At 34.7% G+C, this 21,220-nt stretch overlaps 2 protein-coding genes across 2 annotated transcripts; one reads left to right on the forward strand and one right to left on the reverse strand.

Moving 5' to 3' along the window:
- Positions 1-2,181: 2,181 nt before the first annotated feature.
- On the reverse strand, positions 2,182-6,585 carry LOC120148848. Its single transcript, XM_039161855.1, has 3 exons — positions 6,484-6,585; positions 4,152-5,195; positions 2,182-3,950 (listed from the first exon to the last, which is right to left on the reverse strand). Exons 2-3 carry the CDS (start codon positions 5,191-5,193, stop codon positions 2,335-2,337), a joined length of 2,658 nt encoding a protein of 885 aa, XP_039017786.1. The 5' UTR covers positions 5,194-5,195; positions 6,484-6,585; the 3' UTR covers positions 2,182-2,334.
- Positions 6,586-9,685: 3,100 nt separating this feature from the next.
- Positions 9,686-13,551, forward strand: LOC120148845 (N-alpha-acetyltransferase 50-like). Its single transcript, XM_039161852.1, has 4 exons — positions 9,686-9,780; positions 11,769-11,827; positions 13,126-13,246; positions 13,488-13,551. The coding sequence occupies exons 1-4, from the start codon at positions 9,686-9,688 to the stop codon at positions 13,549-13,551; spliced, it is 339 nt and encodes a 112-aa protein (XP_039017783.1).
- The last annotated feature ends 7,669 nt before the right edge of the window (positions 13,552-21,220 follow it).

A 21,220-nucleotide genomic window follows, 5' to 3' on the forward strand; every position in this document is an offset into this window, starting at 1 on the left:
AAGGGTATCGATACCTGGGAAGGTAGTATCGACACCATAGGTACCGATATCATGAGGAGAGTATCGATATCGTTTTTTAAGTGAAGATTACATAATACAAAAATGGTTATCGATACCCTGGCTGGTATCGATACCACAGTTAGGGAAGTATCGATACCCTATAGGGGGTACCGATACTACTTTAAGAGGAAAAATATAATTAATTCTTTATTTTAGCCAAAGTAATTAAGGATTGGATTATAATACTTGGAATGTATGATTGTGTAGATATCGAGCACAAGCAAGTTTCGGAACGACCGAAAAGTTAGAATCGATCAAGAGAGAGAAATCAAGTCCTAGAAGTAATTGGGATCCAGTGAGGCTAAGGTGAGTGCATACTATAAATATAGTTCAATGGAATTAAGACTTGTGATAAGTCTATTTACTATGTTAGTATTCATAGTCCAATAGTTATGAACATGCATACATGATAATCATTATAAACACGTGCGTAAGATATATATATATATATATATATATATATATATATGTTTGTATGATTTGCTAAATGATATATGATTCATATGAACATATTCAAACAACATATGTTATATGATATGTTATAGAATAAAAGACATATGTGAGTACAAGGGAAATGACATAAGTACATGCTTATATGAAGTATAACACTAATGCCCATGTTATGTGATATGAGAGCTATAGGTATAGCTGGCATGCCAAGAGTCGAGGGCTCATAGGTCATTCGGGACAAATTTCACATGCCACTCAGTGAGACTTATACGAGTTGTGGTGACAGCATATGTACACAATCTCAATGTACTCGCATACCTTAAGTTCTCAGTATATACATGGGCCTATAAAGAATATAAAAAGTGTGTGTATCTTACTATATGCTATCATGTTATTATTGGTTACTATGAACCATATGTAATGTGATGGAATCATGACTTGACATTGATGATGTTATTTGAATAATTGCATTGCATGTTCATATTTATAAGAAATGCATTGTTATAGTTTTATGCCTCACTAAGTCTATGAATTAGTATGTAAGCGTTTTACACGTAGGTATTGAGAAACAAGAGGATCATACTTAGGTTCTGCAGAGCAGTATATCTCCACTCGAAGATCATATTAGAAGTGAATTCACGGTATGTATTTTGTTGTATAAAGGATGTTGGCATATAGGAAAGTGTAATTCATCTATTCTCTGATCAGTTTTTGTAATATTTGATAGTATTTATGTAATTATTAACTTTATTTTAATAAAAGTTTGAATTTTCATGATTTTCTTTCATGTTTTAAAAGTTTTGGATAGTCAATGTGACACATCAGATTCATATCCGGGACGGGTACGGGTTGGGGGTGTTATAATTGCAATCGGGAAATATCGTATATGTCTCGGAACACATAATCGATATCATATCAGTTAATTTTCAAGAAAAATGAGGATAGAATAGTGCGAAATGTTTCAAATTTAAGATGGGCAGGAGAATTGACTGATAGAAGTACCACTACAGGTTATTGTTAATTTATTTGGGGAAATCTAATAACTTGAAAAAGTAAAAGCAGGTTGTGGTTTTTCAAAGTAGTGCGGAAGCAGAGTTTAGGACGATGACACTTGAAATTTGTGAAAGAACCTGGTTACAAATGTTGTTAACTAAACTAGTGTTGTACGACATCAACTATTTTGAATTTTAAAGTGACAGTAAGTCTGCCGTAAGTATTGTGAAAAATTCAGTTCATCATAACCTAACGAAGCATGTAGAGATTGATATACATCTTATCTCTGAGAAGGTGAATGGTGTATCAGTAAGGCTTAACTATATTTCTAAAAAAATCAGTTAGTAGATATTTTCACCAAGGCGTTTCCAAAGTTACCTTTGATGAGATCACATCTAAGCTGTCTTTATAATATTTATTCTCCAGCTTGAGGGAGAGGATAACAACAAAAGGGTAGTTTAGTTTAGATGAAATTCTTAACTACTGTATAAAGCAGTGTACTTGTTAACTGTTCAGACTTAACACGATTGTGAATTACTTCACTTTACCTTAGCTCTACTTTCTACACAAACTGTCGACAAAAATATAAACTCATATTTCACATAAAAAAAGTGATTCGATGAGAATAAGAACAGATCTGCAATAACCAGAGAGCATTGCATTGATAGATCAAAAGAAGAAAAGGGGTTTATATCTCACATCAAAAACATGATTCAATGTGAACAAAAGCATTTCAGTTGCAGCTAAGTAATTGAGACTAACCCACGGTTCTATTGTAGACATCTAAGAAGACAGTACTAGAGTTCTACTCTTTCCCAGCTCCTACTTTAATTAAGAAGAAAAGTAATGTGCCGGCAATGCCGCGGGATCAAGTTCCCAGAAGCCTCTTAGCCTTCCATTCCTCTCTTTGGTTAGCTGGAAAAAGGGTATCTGATGAGAGAACCTTAGCTGATCCACCTGAGAGATTTCTACTGTGACATTAGATCCTCCTTTTACTTGAGCCTTGAAAACAGAATTGAAGCCATCGACTCGTTCTAAGTTTAAAACCTCTATGCACCTATCGGTTTCCTCCATAACCAGCACTATATCATACTGCCAGTTCTCCAAGTCGGAACATTTAATTTCATGAGTCCAGTTCCGATATAATGCCCAGATCTCACCTTTCCTAGGCAAGACGGCATATTCATTCTTAGTGCCGGTAGACTCTGCCTTTAGCTTATGAGAAAATGAGACAGTGGAGGAGTAGGTTTGGGAACACTTTCTAATCCTAAATCTTCCGCAACAAGAGGGCATGTTTTTATCATGCCATTCAGTTCTTGTTTCAGATGGGTAAGGAAGAAGCCATCTCAAATGTATTTTGAAAACTGGGTCGGACTCGATTTTCATAATCTTAGCATAGTACTTTGGCAAGCCATCATCATCACCGTACAATGCCCAGGCCTGACCAACAAGAAACTTATCCTGGGATTTGTCAGCATCAAAATTGTAGAATTCAGATTCTGGAATCGCAAAAGTTTTTGAGGTCGAAGCTGGAGAGGGAGGTTTATCAGATCCCACTACTGGCTTCAGTATTTCAGAAGCACTTGAATAAGAACTATTAAGATGTCTGCTATCACCGTTCACCTTCAAGTCCTTGGTAACAACAATTTCTTCAGGCAAAGAAGCTGTATCGAGTTCAAAGGAACCTTTTGGCACCCCTTGTCTCTCTTCACCGGTCAGCACAAAGGACGGTACCTTGTGGGAAAACTTGAACAGTTCATTGGGTGGAATTAGAAATGTAGCAACTCCATTCTTACTCATTGGACTAAATACACTGACAAAGCCTTTCACCTTAGTCAAGTAAGCAACCTGTATACCTGCACCTTCAGCAGCATCGGATAAAATCTCAACAAATTCATATTCAAATTTCTTGTCAGTGCAAGCACTGGACTTCCAATTGATACTCCAATTCTTGAAAAGGGCCCAAGTTTCTCCTTTTCTTGGAAAAATCTTGTAGGTGTCCCTACAAGTTCCTTTTTCACAATGTAGCAAATGGGAAAACATAAGACGATCGTCAGTGTTTTCAGAGGCCCCATGTTTGAATTTACCACAAGAAACCGGTAAACCTCCGTTAACCCATCCTATTTCATTTGCATCATCTGGATCTGGTTCTAGCCAGGTTATTCTCAGTTTGAACCCAGAAGAGAAGATTTTTCTGATCAGAGCATAGAATCTAGGCATTGCATCCAACGTATCATACAAAGCCCAAATCTGACCGACTGAAAAACAGCTTTCTTTCTTCGCATTGTCAAAGTCATGAAACTCTGGGTCAGGGTATGCAAAGAGCAGGGGCTCTTTTGTTTCTTTGAAGCTCGAATCCGACACAAAATCATCAACAATGGGGTTTAAGTTTTCCTTAAGACCGTCAGCATAAGCTTTCCCAGGTTTCTTAAGAACATCCCCTCCAGCTGTTTCCTTTACAAAGCTTGCCCCAAAACTTTTACCTTCTCTATGGTTCATTGCTTTCTTATCTTCCTTCACTTTACCAGCTCGACTTTCGTTTTTAGACTTGTCTTCATTTGGAATTTCTTCAATCTCATCATTTGCACAGGTTGATTCACTTATTTTAGCCTTTTTTGGAAGACTAACCATGTCCATGTCCTCCTCATCATTTAAAATGTCCTTATATGAAACATGTTGCTTTTGCCTACCAGATCTCCACGCATTCTGCTCAACTTGAGAATTGAACTTCTTTGTAGCCATAAGATCACCATTGTCTTCAATAACAATATCCTCGTCACACTCGTTGCTTTTACTGGATTCAACAGTTTGCTTCCTTCCTCTTTTATCATTCACCTTTTTGATTCCAGCCTCAGAAGAACGAGCTGCATTTGGAGTAAAGGCTGTAAAAACATGCTCGGTAGGGAAACTTCTTTGAGACCCTTGATCAACTTTGCAAGCACCCTGATTCTGAGCAACTCCTTGTTGGGGAAAGATTGGCTGACACATGTTACTTCCCAGTGGAACAACACCTGAATCACAGGCAATGAAGGCCTTCTTGCAATTTTGGCAGTTAATAGATTTATTAAGTATTTCTGTATAATACTGGTACTTAACCGTACAGTATGGACACTTGGTCCAGAAAGTGAGCCGGCCATTGGAGAAACCCATTTGAGTTGGTGGCTGTGGATTCTGTTGAGAATTCAATCCAGGAAAGTTGGCACAGAAGTTATTCGGTGCAGCCACGTGTGGATGCCAACTTGGGTTCTGTGGAGGCCGACATGCTGCTGCTGGAGATGGTCTGTTAACAGTAACTTTGCGTTTCATGTCATGCGTAGATCTTTTACCCTTATCCAAAAGAGCTCTTTGTGCATCCCCAATCAACTTAAAAGCTGCTTCTGCGCCAGGAAACTTATTCTTATCTGGGTGAAGTTGGAGTGCAAATTTTCTATACTGCTTCTTGATTGTAGCTTCATCAGCCGTTGGCTCAACCTTAAGTATGGCATACCAATCCATCCCATCACCAAACAATCGTTTCTCAGCAGCACAATGCACATCACACACCACTATCATCTGAGATATATTCTCCAGATCCTGACAAAGTTGCTGGGCCTTGGATGCAACCCTAAGAGCCCCTGAAAAATCCTTGTTTTCCATCTTCTGCTCTGCAATGTCTCTGGCCCTGATGGCCTCTTCCTTGTTGCAGTCCATCACCGATAAAATCTACTTTTCCTCCAGGATCTCTTAACTATCGGACAAGAAACTCAGCTCACACCTCCAAATGAATCCTGTAATAGTTTTATCAAATCAGATCTTTCAAAAGTAACATAAAATAAATTCAACCGAACCAAAAAGAAAAGAAAGAAAGAAAGGAATTGAATGAAATCAAAATCTGAAATTTCATTGCCAATATCAATTTATATAATAAGTGGATATTCATTCATGAATGAAGACATAAATGTACTGAAGGTTCTACACATAAAAGGATTAACTTCAAATATGGAAAAGTGGAAAAAACACGGTATTGCAGCATTTTTTTTTCACATGAAATTAGCGTAATAATCTCATGGAAGAAACAAATCAGGATTGAACTCTTTCAATCAGAGGGTTCAAAGAAACATGAAATTGTGAAAGATAAAAGGTTATTATAAAATATGAAAAATGAAAATGAAGTCTTTGAAGTTCAGAAATAACCAAAACCAACCAAATTAATTATCATGCCAAAAATGTACAAACTGTAAAACCTGGGAAAGCTATCGAATATTCAGTTACCACTAAACACAGAAGCCTAAAATGAGATCACAATACACATAGACCTGTCAATAGAGCGGGTCTGGTTAATGTTGATCGGGTTAATTCGGATTTTAAAATTTTTGGATCATTTTGGTTCGGGTCAAATTCGAGTTTGTTTCGTTTCAGGCTTGAGGATCATTTTTTTCCATTTCGGATCAAGTCAGGTTTGAGATTGGATTGATCAGATCAAGCATTCACATTCGGGTCAGATACATCAAAGAATAATTCCGTGAAAACCAAAGAATTACAACTCCATGCATAACAATACTAGTTATAAAGTTCCAAGTTCCAATTTCTCACATCTTCCATTAACGGTGCTAATCATATTATTAGCGCATATACTAAAGTAACATCAAAATCAAATACATCTCCTCTTTCTAACGATAAATACAGAAGATATAACCCTAAAAACGAAAGAATCAAAACCCTAGTTATAAACAATTTCAAGCACGTAAAACAACAAAACATAGTTGAAGACGCAAAACCCAAACTTAACCGCAAATTCTAAACCCAAAAAGTTCAACAAAAAAAAAACGTTTACAGAAACAAAAATGAACCGATCCCATAAGATAAATGGCTAAACATAACCCGAAATTTCAAAGAAGCAAAACCCAAATAATGCTAGTTGGATTAAGTTCAAAATTTTCATTAATAAAAAAACAAAACTGGAAAATTGATAAAGGAAAGAAGAAGAGAAGGGGAATTGACCTGCTCTTTCAATTCCATCAAAATCCCAAAGAAGAGAAGTGAGGGGTTTTTTGAGGGTTTGAGAATGGGAAGAAGGATAGCGACATCTGTCAGTACGTACTCTCTATTTCCCACTCTGTTTGTTCTTGTGGCAGAGGCATGATACCATTGTGATTTTGGTATTGCAATTAAGAGGATTTTGTATTCGGGTGTTTGGTTGGACTTATCAAGCAATTCTAAATTTCGATACAGGCCTATGATCTTTCATTCGTCGGTATTATTTTTAGTAGTTTCGGATTCGAATACTGTAGGTACATAGAGAATATTGATTGCAACATAATCTTTTAGGCTTTAGAGCTTTTTGTTTACTGCCGAATGGAACATAATCTTTTAGGCATATGATTTTTCATTTAGCGTTGAAGTGAATGCTGAACCGTTCAACATTCAGCTTGTTTGATTCTCACCTCTAAATGAAGACTATGTTGAATGAAATAGTAAAACATTACTGAATGATTCAGCATTAAAGTACATTCTGAATCATTAAGCACTCGGTATTTTACCATAATACATATTTTTCCACATGTTGTCTTATTAAACAATCATATCTTATAATATAATAAATCATTATGAAGGTAAAAATGAAAATATTCATAATTCAGATTGTACATTCAGAACCATTATCAAACAGCATGTCACATTCAGAGCTAATTCATAAAGAACCTTTAAATCATTCAGGGTATTGAATTATTCAGATCTTAATCATTTTATTTTATCAAACAACCCCTTAGTTTTAGTTAGCAACTTTTTTTTTCATTCCTTTCTTCTTTTATTTTTATCGAAAAATAAAAAATTGGATAAATTAAAAACTCAAAGGAGGTTTATGGCTAAGAGTAAACATGTTTGAGTAACGATTATTTTGGAATGAAAAAGGCATATATGGTATAATTGTAATCATAGAATACGACCCTTATCGAAATGAATATTGATCCAACTCATCATTTAGTTCAATTTTAGTTTAGATTTATAAAATTTCAATTAAATTCAAATTAATAAAGAGTCCCTATGTCTCGCTTTCAAATTCTAGACTTTACACCCTACCCAAAAAAAAAGTTTACGCGATCTGTTCAATTGTGACCTTATAATGCAATCATATTCTTTGGTCCAATTGTTGCCATAGATAGTTCGAATTCTATAGGAGCAATACTCAATTTTCGCTCATTGATCCGCCAACACATATTGCTTTTACTGCTATATCGGGTGTTACTCCACGATTTGCTTGACGTAAAGCATATAGTGGATTTGCTCGGTGTTGAGGACATCCCCCAAGAACAGTGGGTTTCGTGAAATTTCTAATTGGCAGTCTTGATGTAGCAATAAATGCGAGAATATTTACTTCTATAAGTTTATTGTTTTTTTCCTTCGCAATAACAGAGATCAACAATGAATCCCATTAATAACTAGCCATTTTTGATTCTTTGGAACAACTCGATGAATTTAGCAGATCTTTTTAGGAGGACCCAATGACCATAGGTAGAACATATTTAATTTTTATAGTGCGATAGTTAGCTATTCACGGACCAACTATACCTATCGTTTCTTTTTTGGGATCAATATCAACAATGCAATTCATGCAACGATAAATCTCTCTGTCAAAGAAATCAAAATAAGAGGATCGAACCATTTCTTCTTACTCTTTTTCAAATTCAAAAATGTTGGTTGATTATACGATATCGATTATGAGTTTCGAATCATATATATGATTGCCCGATCGTGATTCTAGTAAGAAATTGAATTACTTGCTTTGAACGGAAGATGTAGTTTGGATGTAATGAAAGTATGGCGAAGGTATGGGTTCGTAATGGAGTGGAATAAGAAAGATAGATTGAATAGAAAATGGATTGTGACCCTCTAACTATATGGAATTAGGAACCATCAAAATAAATAGATGGAATCGAAGTGGAAGTAGATGGAACGTGACCCACTAGCTATAAATGAGCTAGGAACCAACGCTATAACAAAAGGAAATGAATGAAGATAACAAGACTATCTTGAAGCCGATAAAGTTCTACAAGAGAACAAGAATGAAAGAAACCTCTCAAAGATGTTTTATATATTCAAATGTGTGTCTACAAATGATCCCAAAGGTGCCTATTTATAGTGTTTCTAAGCAGCATATGAAAAGACTCAAAAGATGAAAACATTCTCATCAATTTAGCAATAAAATACACTTGAATGCTTTGTCTTCTTATCTTCAAGGTTGGCTGAATATTCTAGATCATTTTGGGGATGAATCTAGATAATTTGAAGCTGAATTTGACCTTAATTTCGTCCAAGGGGTGGAAGACTCTTGTTATTCCATGCTGAAAATTGTCTTAACAAGTGAATTAAATCACCCTTCATTGCATGCTCCCTTGAAGAATATGAACAACCCTTGAACTTAGATGATAACAATCAGCTTTGAATGCCTTGAATGGGTGAATTAAGAGTCCTTCAATGGCTTGTCACTTGGCTGAAGTTGAAAAGACTTTCCCTTGGCTAAAACTCATCCAAATCATCCATGCATAAAATTCCGTAACAAAATTTCAGCATGCATTGTATTTAATAAATCGATCATATCTCAAGCTCCCGATATCAGATTAAGGTGATTCAAAAGGATTTGGAAAGCTAAGAGATAGAGGAATAATTTCCAATTGATTTCTATAACCAAACACATATGTATCACATGCATAATTGAAAGAGATTCTGACTGATATTCTGGCATATGATGAAACTATTCAACTTCTCTCATGCACCTAGACACAAAGGTGAACTTTATTCAATATTTACACTACAAGAAAATATACCTTTAATGACACACAAACGATGACACACACTAATTTATGACTTGCAAAAAATGTGTGTCATAAAAAAATGTAATGTTTCTTAAAATCTGAACGATTTATGACTTACAATAATGTGTGTCATATTTAATAGTCATAATCCAAAAAATTTAGCAAACACGCGGAGTACACTTTTCATTGTGTGTCATTTCTTAAAGTCATCTTTTAATTTCCCCCCATAATTTTCATCACGTACACATGCTTTCCCGCTGTAAAATTTCAAAGCCTACCTTTCCTCTGTCTTTACACACAATAAATCTATCTCTGTCCGTACAATCCCCTCACCACACCATTGTTATATCCCCCTCCCCAAATCTTTTGTTTTTCTTAGAGAGTTAATAATAATGATAGTTGGTCGAGAAGTAACAATATCACTCGATGGTGTGAGGGACAAGAACGTGATGCTGTTAAAGAAGTTCAACACTGCTATCTTCCCCGTTTGTTACAACCAGGGCCGACCCAATACATGTGTCAGATGGGCGATCGCACAGGGCATCAATGTTTAAGGGGCATCAGTTTTCTGGGGCAACAAGTTTCAATGGCGTTATTTTCTCTTCCCTCTCTCTCTCCTCTTCCTCTGCCATCACCGCTTTCTTCTGCCTCTCTGCAACTTCAAACGCGAATCTGTTTCTCTCGTACGAGAATGGGAGCTTCTTCAACTTCGTCTAATTTGATTTCGCAAGTGATTCGGCATGTTGCTTCTTCAAATCCGAAAGTCGTCGACTCATCGTCACCAGAGAACGAGGCAAAAACACCAAGTTCATTGACTCTCTGGTTTATACTTTTACTTTCTTCTTTGATTTCCCATTTTAAATGCTTCTGATGATTTTATTAAGTTCCTTAGAGTTTCACTTTTATCAATTTTTATTTGGAACTTGAAAGAAAAATAGTTCATTTTTTTCCATATATTGAAAATCATTCACTGGATTCTGGATTTTGGAATAAAAATCCATAGGAATTCTTTCCTCAGTTATCCTAGTTTATATGAATAATGATATTAGAAGGGGGAAAAGTGTTTTCTTGAAATAAGATTTCCCCCTTCCAATATGAACGTTGATAAATTTTAATCGAGATTAAAAAAAATTGAACCTTTTTCACAAAAATTTTTTAATTCAAATGCACTATATATATCTATCTAGGTGCACTCAGTAATATGAACTTTGTTTTGTGGATCTAATGACACTTATTTAACTGTAGGAAGTTGAGATTTATGACCTTGAATGGTTGAAAAATTGGAAATTTCCTCTGAAACTATTGGTTGTTCTACTTCTTACGAATGCAATCATCTAGGTGCACGAGTTTGTATCATTTTTAGTTTAGAGTATATATGGAAGTCTATAGTTACTTCACAATCTGAGATATTTTTCCTAAATTAGCTTGGTGGTGCTACTGGAACATTATCCATCAACTTATATGTAAATTAATTAGTTGCACTCTATTAGATGTTTATAGATGTAAGAATCACTTGTAGTTAAGGCGTAGCATATGGAGTAGTATTGCTTTTCATTGAAATCAAAAGCCTCAAATTTGATCAGTTGAACAATAAATTCTAAAATTAAAAAATAAAAGGGAAGAAGGCCAGAAGGGAACATTTCCTCGAGGTTGGAGGAAAAAAAGTTCTAAGCTTGAATAAATCCCATAGGTATTGGTTAAAAGCCGCAAACCCCACGTAACAAAGAAATCTATTATCTATTAATAAATGCACATTAAGTTGTGGTGGCATTCTTTATAAGGTTTGGGAAACGCCTCAGATGAATGAGATATTTCGAAGAATAACTATACCCCAGATTCTTGAGATATTTCGAAGAATAACTATACCATAGATGCATGAGATATTTAGAAGAATAACTATCTCCTGCAGAATGCTGTTGGACTCTGCTGATATCCCATGAGGGTCTTAGGGATTGTAGCGTGCAGATTAATCTTAGAAGTAAAAACAAAAAGAATATCTCACATAGACCATGCTTCAAGATTTGTTCCTGATTCAAGATGGTAGCTTGTAATTGAATATTGTTTACAACTGTCAATTGACAATGCTCATTCCTTTCAGGTACCTGTTGATCATGTTGATCAAATTATCTTGTAGAAAGCCCTATCTGCACCGGTTGTTTTTGTTGCTTCACATTCTGCTATTCGTTATGTAGTTGATCCTTTTCACAGCAACTGTAGACTGTCTCAAAATGTTTTTCCATTTGTTATCTGTTATAGAGGATGTTCTTCTATTGAGCTTATCTTCAACTAGCTCATTATCCGTCTTGTAGACTTGTTGCACCATATAATTGGAATTATCATGGTAGCTTGACCTTGCCCTGTTTCGGATTATAATTGTTTAAAAAAATTATTTATGTTTTGTTTATTATACGGTGCAAGTATAGGGTCATAAAATTATTATCTCGCCCAGGGCATTAAAACTCATTGGACTGGCCCTGGTTACAACGAAAAGTACTACGCCGATGCTCTGGCTTTCGGTAAATTCACAAAGCTTGGTTTGCCTCCTTTCCTCCCCCAATCTTTTCTGGGTTTTCGTTATTTTCTTTAGAAATCATTTTATTCTCCCGTTGTTGTGTTCGATTCTTGTTTGGGTTTTTTTTCTTCGTAATTATTTCTTTTTTAATCTTGGGGTTTTCTTTGTTGTTCTTCTGTATATTTCATCTAATGGAAAATTTATCGGCATTCTTTAGTAAATTAAGGAATTTAAGCTACTGGTCTTGATTTATGCCTTCATTTTTCTTGTTTTTTGTTCTTTGGATTGGTTAATTGTTGGTCTTTTTTGGTTTGATTTACATTGACTTTTGATGATATACTACGAGTGGCCTTTGATACAAATAAGGTATTGTAAGTTGTCAGTTCAGTGTGCTCCCATTTGATCATTGGCAAAAGTAATTTATTTTTTGGATTAAATAGTTCCACTTTAGATTACATTATTCTATTGATTGCGTTCGGAGGTATTTAATAATTAACACATTTAATTATTTTTCAATTGTCAGTTTTTTGGTGGTTTATTGAAACCAAGAAATGGCTAGATATTGTTCAGTTTATGCCTCAAAAACACTCTTCAATTTTGTTGTTGTGCTCGTGCTGCCTTGCACTCATATGCTACTGATTGTATTTGGTGCACTTGTTGATTATTCCATGATCTTCTGCTTATTATGAAAGTTAATTGATTCATCCTTATCCTGCATTTCTTTTGAAATTTTAAGCTATAGGTAGTAGCTATAAGTATTTTTTTCTGGAGAATTTTCAAGTCATAAAATCCCTAGTTAAAGATTTCCCAATTCTGAAATTTGCTACCCTGCATTGGAGGGCACTTATTGAGCTTTGATGGTCTATAACACTGAAACTGTAGGAATTTCAAAACATGTTAGTTTTTGGAGAGTATTTATCCTATAACTTTCTTCTTCCTTGGTAATTGCATATTTGTTTTTTCTCCTTAATCCTTAGGTCATGCTCAAAGAAATAGACTCGATTGAAGTTTTGAGTGACTATCCTCATCTAATTCTACGATCTTAGCAATGTGCAGAGCATGTTTGAGATGTCTTTTGTCACAATGCCTTCAGCATTTGACATCAATTACTAGTATGGTGCATTTATGGTTAGAAATAATAAATGTTATTGTTTTTCAATTTGATGGCTTGAAACAAATTGTGGATGGTTACACATGCAGACATTCATATATCATATTACACGAGTTGGGACCTGATGAGAGATTAAGTTGGAAAGTGACTTGTATAATTCAAAAGTTAGCATGTTATTCTAACAATCACACGTTTTCTTGATAACTCAGCATATTACAGTGACATTTGTGTTGGATCAATTGCTTGTCGAATGGAAAAGAAGGACGGTGGGGCCATCTGTGTGTACATCATGACATTAGGTGTTTTAGCACCATATCGTGGGCTAAGAATTGATGAGTTCATACATATGGACCTTTAAATTGTTCTAAGCATCTGAGCATTCTTGTTGCTACTCAGGATGCTTAAGTATCATGAAATCATAATCAATTTGATGCTTAGCTAATTGCCTCAAACATGCTTTTGCTAAAATTACGTTGCCATTGATTCTTAGTAAGAGCCATAGTTTGTTAAAACCATGTATCATTGGTTTTTCCGTTTGTCTAAAATTTTTGCTTAAATCTTGAATTTATGCAGGTACTAAGCTATTGAACCATGTTCTTGAGCTTTGTTTGAAGCAACACATACCGGAAATCTAAATGTCACCCTATATAATCCGGGTTTGTTTTTTCATTTGATTATCAACATATGTTAGTAACTTAATTTGGTTTTTGGTTTTTATAGAAGACATTGGGTGTTGGCGGTGATAGATATGAAAGCAACAAGTTGTTATTATCTTGATTCCTTGGGGGCCACCAATGTCCATCAACAGTTGAAGCAGATTATTGATACGTAAGTAACATAAATTATCGAAACATTATAGTATATTCTTTGATATATTTCATCAATTTTTATAGGGCAATGATATTGTATAGGGATGGCAAACGGGCGGGTCGGGTGCGGATACCCCCTCCCCCATCCCCATACCCACTTAATATTTTCAAATCCACCACCCGCCCACTACCCATCATGGGTAAAAATTTTCAAATCCACACCCGCCCACGCGGGTACATTCTCAAATCCATCCCCACACCCACTACCCAACTGGAGACACACCCGGCTAGACCCGCCTGACAGCAACCTTAAGTTATACATAAGCAACAAACATAAAAAACACGTCCATTAAGAAGCATAATAAAATAGACCAAGGATTATATGAGTTAAGTGTTAACATAGATCTTGAAGTACATAAAACACCATAATAAAAGACAAAATTAAAGTCTAGAAACATAAATGACAAACACATAATATTTTTGTTCTTTTGCTCAACATTCTCAAATTTCAGGCAATACTTGTGACATTTGTTACTCCAGTATTATAATAATCATCTATTTCCTCCAATTGAGAGCACTCCAATTTAAAATCACTACTACATACATATATAATAGAAGACAAAACTAATATAAGTTAGTAATTAAACTTTAATAAGATAATTAAGCACAATTTGACAACTAACATAGACTAAATAAAAATATTACCTTTAATATCGGCCCAAAGCCAATTCTGAGCACACATTATGATATCTGGTTTTAAATTATAAGACGTACCTGAATGAGTTGGGTCCAGAGTTTGAAAGTTGAAACTTAGAGAAGAACGAATGACCAGAATATCGGCGCAAAGTTAAACAATAGAGTTTGAAAGTTGAAAGCACGAGAGGTTTGAAAGAAAAAAAATTATTAATAAACTTATCCCTAATATTTGGTTAAATTATAAGTTATATCTTATACAATATTAAGATTTATAAATTAGTCTCTAAAATTATACCTAAATTCATAATAGTCCAAAAATTAATGGATATTTAGTGGGCGAGCAGATGCGGGGTGGGTAAGGTCTCAAACCCATCACCCGCCCACTACTCGCGATAGGTACCACTTTCTAATTCCACACCTGCCCACTACCCACTAAAGTTGTACCCATCCCCTCCCCAATTAGAGCGGGTATGATGCAAAATCCACGAAATTGTACCCACTTGCCATCCCTAATATTGTACACTGCTCAAAGTGGATCTAACAAAAGGGTTAGCCTCAATTGGATCAATGTTTTGGTGAGGACTTCGATCGATCATTCCTTGTTTAAATTGTAGCTTTCATTTTGACTAATCGTTTATTGTAAACTGTTTGTAGTGTCCCCATTAGTTGGGAGGTATCGAGTGTGGATATCATGTTTGTAGGTTCATGAAAGAGATAGTCGAGAACGGACTTGAAGTGCTGGTCAATAAGAATGTAAGCAAACATTTTTGATACACATATGTCATATCATACATACACATTAGTCATACAACTATCATATGGACTTGAAGTAGGATGCTATTCTAAACAAATTAATACAAGTACTTGTTAGCAATATTGAAAACTGTGAATTCATGCCGTGATAATGTATATAATTTATATGGGAAGTTTTACTAATTAAATGTGTAAAATTTATTTTTACTTATGCTTCAAAGAATGCATATGTAAAATTAGTCATTATAGTACTCTTTGATAGTTATATACTTCACTTTAAATAAGTATAAATTATATACTTATTTCATATTTTATACTTAGGTTGGCGATGGGAAAGAAGAAAACACGGATGATGACATTGATTATATTCACAAAGAATGGGTATCTTATGTGGCAAACTTTATTATGCCATGATATTTTGTATCGACATATGAATACAATAATTTTTCTAACTTAATGTTAATATATTATATGCAAATGGATTGCTTATATATAATATGATATATATATTTAGTATTATGAGGCATTAAATGTGATTTAGTTTGATTATTTGTCAATCTACAACATATATATATAATTTACGACATACAATCATGACACACGAATGTGTGTCATCTTTTTTTAATGACGTGTGATTCAATGACCCTCAATGTAAGTCATAAAAGCGTGTCATAAATTTATGACACACAAATGTGTGTCATCTTCATTTATGACGGGGGCTTCATTGACGCGCAATACGCGTCATAAATGCGTGTCATAAATGTCTATCATAAATGCGCGTCATAGATTTATGACACACAATTACATGTCATCTGAGATTTATAACGCTGGCTTCAATGACGCGTATTTGTATGTCATCTTCACCCATAGATGACGCGTAATGCGCGTCATTAAAGGTTTTTTTTCTAGTAGTGTTAATTGAAAACATGCATGAAACAAATAAGATTTAATTTAATAAACGAACTAGTTTGATGAGTGAACTATATGATTTAAATGCAATGCATGCTAGAATGAACAACACACTTATTATATGCAATGAATGTTATGCAAACTTTAAATTCTCATGCAAATTCATGTATAAGCAACGTAAAGTGTTCCTCCCTTATTATTCCTTCTTCATCACGTTTCAAACTTGATGTAAATATACTCTCTGTGGCTGCTTGAAACTCCTTAACCCTTTCTCGTGTGATGGGGCTACTTGGGTACTTCTCTGGGTCTTTGTTATTGGCGATCATATCATTGCCTCCCTCTTTAAGGCGATTTGTCCCCCAAATCATCACCTATATCATAAGGAGACAAGTCAGCAACATTGAAGGTTGCATTGACATTAAACTCCCCTTGAAGATCTAATTGATAGGTGTTGTCATTGATCTTCTTGACTATTTGGAATGGTCCATCTCCCCGAGGCATTAATTTGGACATTCGTTGAGCCAGAAACCTTTCTTTCCTCATGTATAGCCACACCCAATCCCCTGACTCGAAAGTAATTCTCTTACGACCCTTATTTTCTTGCTACTCTTATTGCTTAGTTCGCTTTTCAATGTTCTCCCTAACTTGTTGATGAACCTTCTTAACAAACTCAACTTTGCTAAGTCCATCTTTATTCACAATTTGATCAGCAGGTAATGGTAACAAGTCTATCGGTGTTAATGGATTGAACCCATACACCACTTCGAAAGGTGTATGCCCCATAGTAGTATGGATTGAACGGTTGTATGCAAACTCCACATGTGGTAAACTCTCCTCCCATATTTTCAAATTCTTCCGAATGATGGATCGAAGTAACATGGAAAGTACTCGATTCACCACTTTAGTTTGACCATCCATTTGAGGGTGGAAAGTGGTGGAGAATAGTATCTTAGTACCAATCTTACTCCATAGGGCTCTCCAAAAGTGGCTTAAGAACTTGACATCCCGATCAGACATAATAGTTCTGGGTATACCATGTAGCCTTAAAATTTCTCTAAAAAACAAAGTAGCAATATCTGAGGCGTCATTAATTTTGTCACATGGAATGAAATGAGCCATTTTGGAAAATCTATCAACAACTACAAAGATTGAGTCTTTGTTGTTCTTTATACGTAGAAGCCCTAACACAAAATCCATTGAAATATCCATCCATGGTACTTCTGATATGGGTAGTGGTATGTAAAGTCCATGAGGCATGACTTTAGATTCGACCTTCCTGCAAGTAATGCAACGCTCACATAACCTTTCCACATCTCATTTCATTATGGGCCAATATAAATGTTTTTGAAGTATAGGCAAAGTCTTTGCTATCCCAAAATGTCCCATTAATCCTCTTCCATGGGCTTCCTTAGTGAGCAATTCTTGTATGGAACCTTGAGGGACGCATAGTCTCCCTTCCTTGAATAGAAAACCATCATGCTTAAAGTATTTATCAATCGTCCCTTTCTCACAAGCTTTGTAAATTTCTCCAAAATCAGAGTCAGAAACATATAAGTCTTTAATAAAAGTAAAAACCCAACAACTTAGATTCCAAAGTGTTTAAAAGAACATACCTTCATGACAATGCAACGAAAACTATATTCTCCTTACCTTTCTAGTACTTGATAACATATGGAAAAGTTTCAAGAAACTCTACCCATTTGGTATGACTTTTGTTGAGTTTATGCTACCCCCGAAAATGTTTCAACGCCTCATGATCGGTGTGAACGATGAACTCCTTAGGCCAAAGGTTTTGTTGCCATGTTTTTATTGCCCTCACAAGAGCATACATCTCTTTGTCGTAGGTAGGATAGTTAAGCATAGCTCCACTTAATTTCTCACTAAAATAGGCTATAGGACATCCACCTTGAGACAATACTCCAATTCCTACACCTGATGCACCACATTCAATTTCAAAAGTGAAATTAAAATCAGGTAGAGCAAGTAAAGGGGTCTGTATTAAAAAAATATTTAATGCTATTAAAGGACTTCTCTTGATCTTCCCCCCAAAATAATTTAGAATTCTTCTTAAAAACACTTGTTGGTGGGGCGGCTATGGTGATGAAGTTTGGGATGAATCTCCGATAAAAACTTGCAAGTCCATGGAAGCTCCTAACTTGAGAAATGCTTGTTAGATGTGGCCACTCTTCAATGGCTATAACCTTCTCTTTGTCAACCTCCAAACCTTCAGAACTCACAATGAAACCTAGGAAAACAACCCTGTCAGTACAAAACGTATATTTTTGTAAATTAGCAAACAATTTTTCCTTCCTCAAAACAAGTAAAATTGACCTCAAATGTTGAACATGTTCTTCTATGGTTTTCTATATATTAGAATGTCATCAAAATAAACCACAAAAAACTTACCCAAGAATGTCCTAAGAACATGATTCATTAACCTCATAAATGTCCTTGGTACATTAGTTAAGCCAAAAGGCATAACCAACCACTCATAAAGACCTTACTTCATTTTGAATGATGTTTTCCACTCATCACCTTCCCGCATTCGTATTTGGTGGTAACCACTCTTAAGATAAATCTTGGAAAAGAGGTTAGAACCGCTAAGCTCATCTAACATTTCATCTAAGCGAGGAATAGGGTGATGATGCTTTACCGTAATTTTTTTTACCGCTCGACAATCCACACATATGGACCAAGTTCCATCCTTTTTTGGCACAAGCAGAACCAGCACGACACATGGGCTAAGGATTTTCCTCACGTAGCCTTTTTCCATCAACTCAGATACTTGCCTTTTCAATTCCTAAGTTTCTTCGGGGTTGCTTCCGTAAGCTGGTTGGTTTGGAATGACGGCTCTTCTATGCCACGAATAGGTGGCAACCCACTTGGTATTTCTTCCGAAAATAGGTCATCAAACTCCTACAATAAAGACACAACAAAAGTAGGCAAATTAGAACAAGAATGAAAGCAACCTCTCAAAGATGTTTTATATATTCAAATGTGTGTCTACAAATGATCCCAAAGGTGCCTATTTATAGTGTTTCTAAGCAACATATGAAAAGACTCAAAAGATGAAAACATTCTCATCAATTTAACAATAAAATGCACTTGAATGCTTTGTCTTCTTATCTTCACGGTTGGATGAATATTCCAGATCATTTTGGGGATGAATCTAGACAATTTGAAGCTGAATTTGACCTTAATTTCGTCCAAGGGGTGGAAGACTCTTGCTATTCCATGCTGAAAATTGTCTTAACAAGTGAATTAAATCATCCTTCATTGCATGTTCCCTTTAAGAATATGAACATCCCTTGAACTTAGATGATAACAATCAGCTTTGAATGCCTTGAATGGGTGAATGAAGAGTCCTTAAATGGCTTGTCACTTGGCTGAAGTTAAAATGACTCTCCATTGGCTCAAACTCATCCAATTCATCAATGCATAAAATTCCCGTAACAAAATTTCAGCCTGCACTGTCTTCAATAAATCGATCATATCTCAATCTCCCGATATCAGATTATGGTGATTTAAAAGGCGTTGGAAAGCTAAGAGATAGAGGAATAATTTCCAATTGATTTCAAGAACCAAACACATATGTATCGCATCCAGAATTGGAAGACATTCTGAACCATTCAACTTCTCTCATGCACCTAGACACAAAGGTGAACTTTATTCAATATTTAATTGAAAACATGCATGAAACAATTAAGAGTTAATTTAATAAACGAACTAGTTTGATGAATGAACTAGATGATTTAAATGCAATGCATGCTTGAATGAACAACACACTCATTATATGCAATGAATGTTATGCAAACTTTAAATTCTCATGCAAATTCATGCATAAGCAACGTAAAGTGTTCCTCCCTTATTATTCCTTCTTCATCATGTTCCAAACTTGATGTAAACATACTCTCCATGGCTGCTTGAAAATCCTTAGCCCTTGCTCATGTGATGGGGCCACTTGGGTACTTCTCCGGGTCTTTGCTATTGGCGATCATATCAGTGGATCATATTTGATCCCTTTGAATTCCATATTAGAAGATGTGATAAGATCGATTCATTAAAAAGTTCATAAGTTTTTTTGATGTTATCTAATAGTAAGAAGGTTTTTTAAAAAAAAAATCTTTGTATATATATTCAAACCATTGTTGGTCATATTTCTCTTTACCGAGAAATCAAAAAATTATACAAGGTTTTTTTCGGACCTACTCATTCAATAATCAATCATTTGGTATACTAGGCCTACTAAAGGCACAAAAATAGAGGAAAACTGTTGAAAGTTGTCATAAAATGAGTACCTCAATTTAATATTTGTACCTGTTATATTATTAGTTAGAAATATATATCATAATGATTATATAATAATTCATATATTATACTAAATAGATCTAAATATTGAGTATTTTTAAACGAGTCTAGATATCTAATATGTAAAAGGAGTGTAGAATTAAATAAAAGGAGTACCCATCTTTTTAAATAAAATAAAATAGGCTGGCCAATTCTTTGAAAGAAGTTTTTACGGGATCCCTTTTACCTCAAATTTATCAGGAAAAATTAATTAAACTGTTAGTCTTAATACAAGTTTAAATTTAAAATGAATTAGTTCAAAATATTTTTTTATGATCAAATCAAATTGTATATTCAATTTTCGAGTAGGCTCTTGGTGTTAGCATGGCTGTCATCAACTCAAATCCTTAACCTTTAATAATATTGATCCCCAAATGTTGAAACTCTCCATAGGATGTTTAATCGATTAATTCGGTTAATCGATCAAACCAAATTACATAAAATTCATTAATCGAATTATCCAAAATTTACTAACCGATTTTTTTCCCTCTAACTGTTAATCTAACCAACCTAAGTTTGATTAATTGATTGGTTAACCGAATTAACAAAAATTTATAAATAATAAATATATATTATATATTCAATATTTAATATTTAATATTTTCAATTTTTTCGTTCGGTTAATTTAGTAAAAACTAAAGTTTAAACACCCCTAAATGTAAATAATATATATATATATATATTAAATATTTAATAATTTCGGTTAATTAACTGATTTTAAACCAAATTAACCGATAACCAAAGTTTGAAAAATAAAATAACCGTGAACCTACCAAACCCAAAATTAACC

This window comes from Hibiscus syriacus, unplaced genomic scaffold (assembly GCF_006381635.1).
Source record: "Hibiscus syriacus cultivar Baekdansim isolate YM2019G1 unplaced genomic scaffold, ASM638163v2 tig00110987_pilon, whole genome shotgun sequence".
Taxonomy (NCBI): domain Eukaryota; kingdom Viridiplantae; phylum Streptophyta; class Magnoliopsida; order Malvales; family Malvaceae; genus Hibiscus; species Hibiscus syriacus.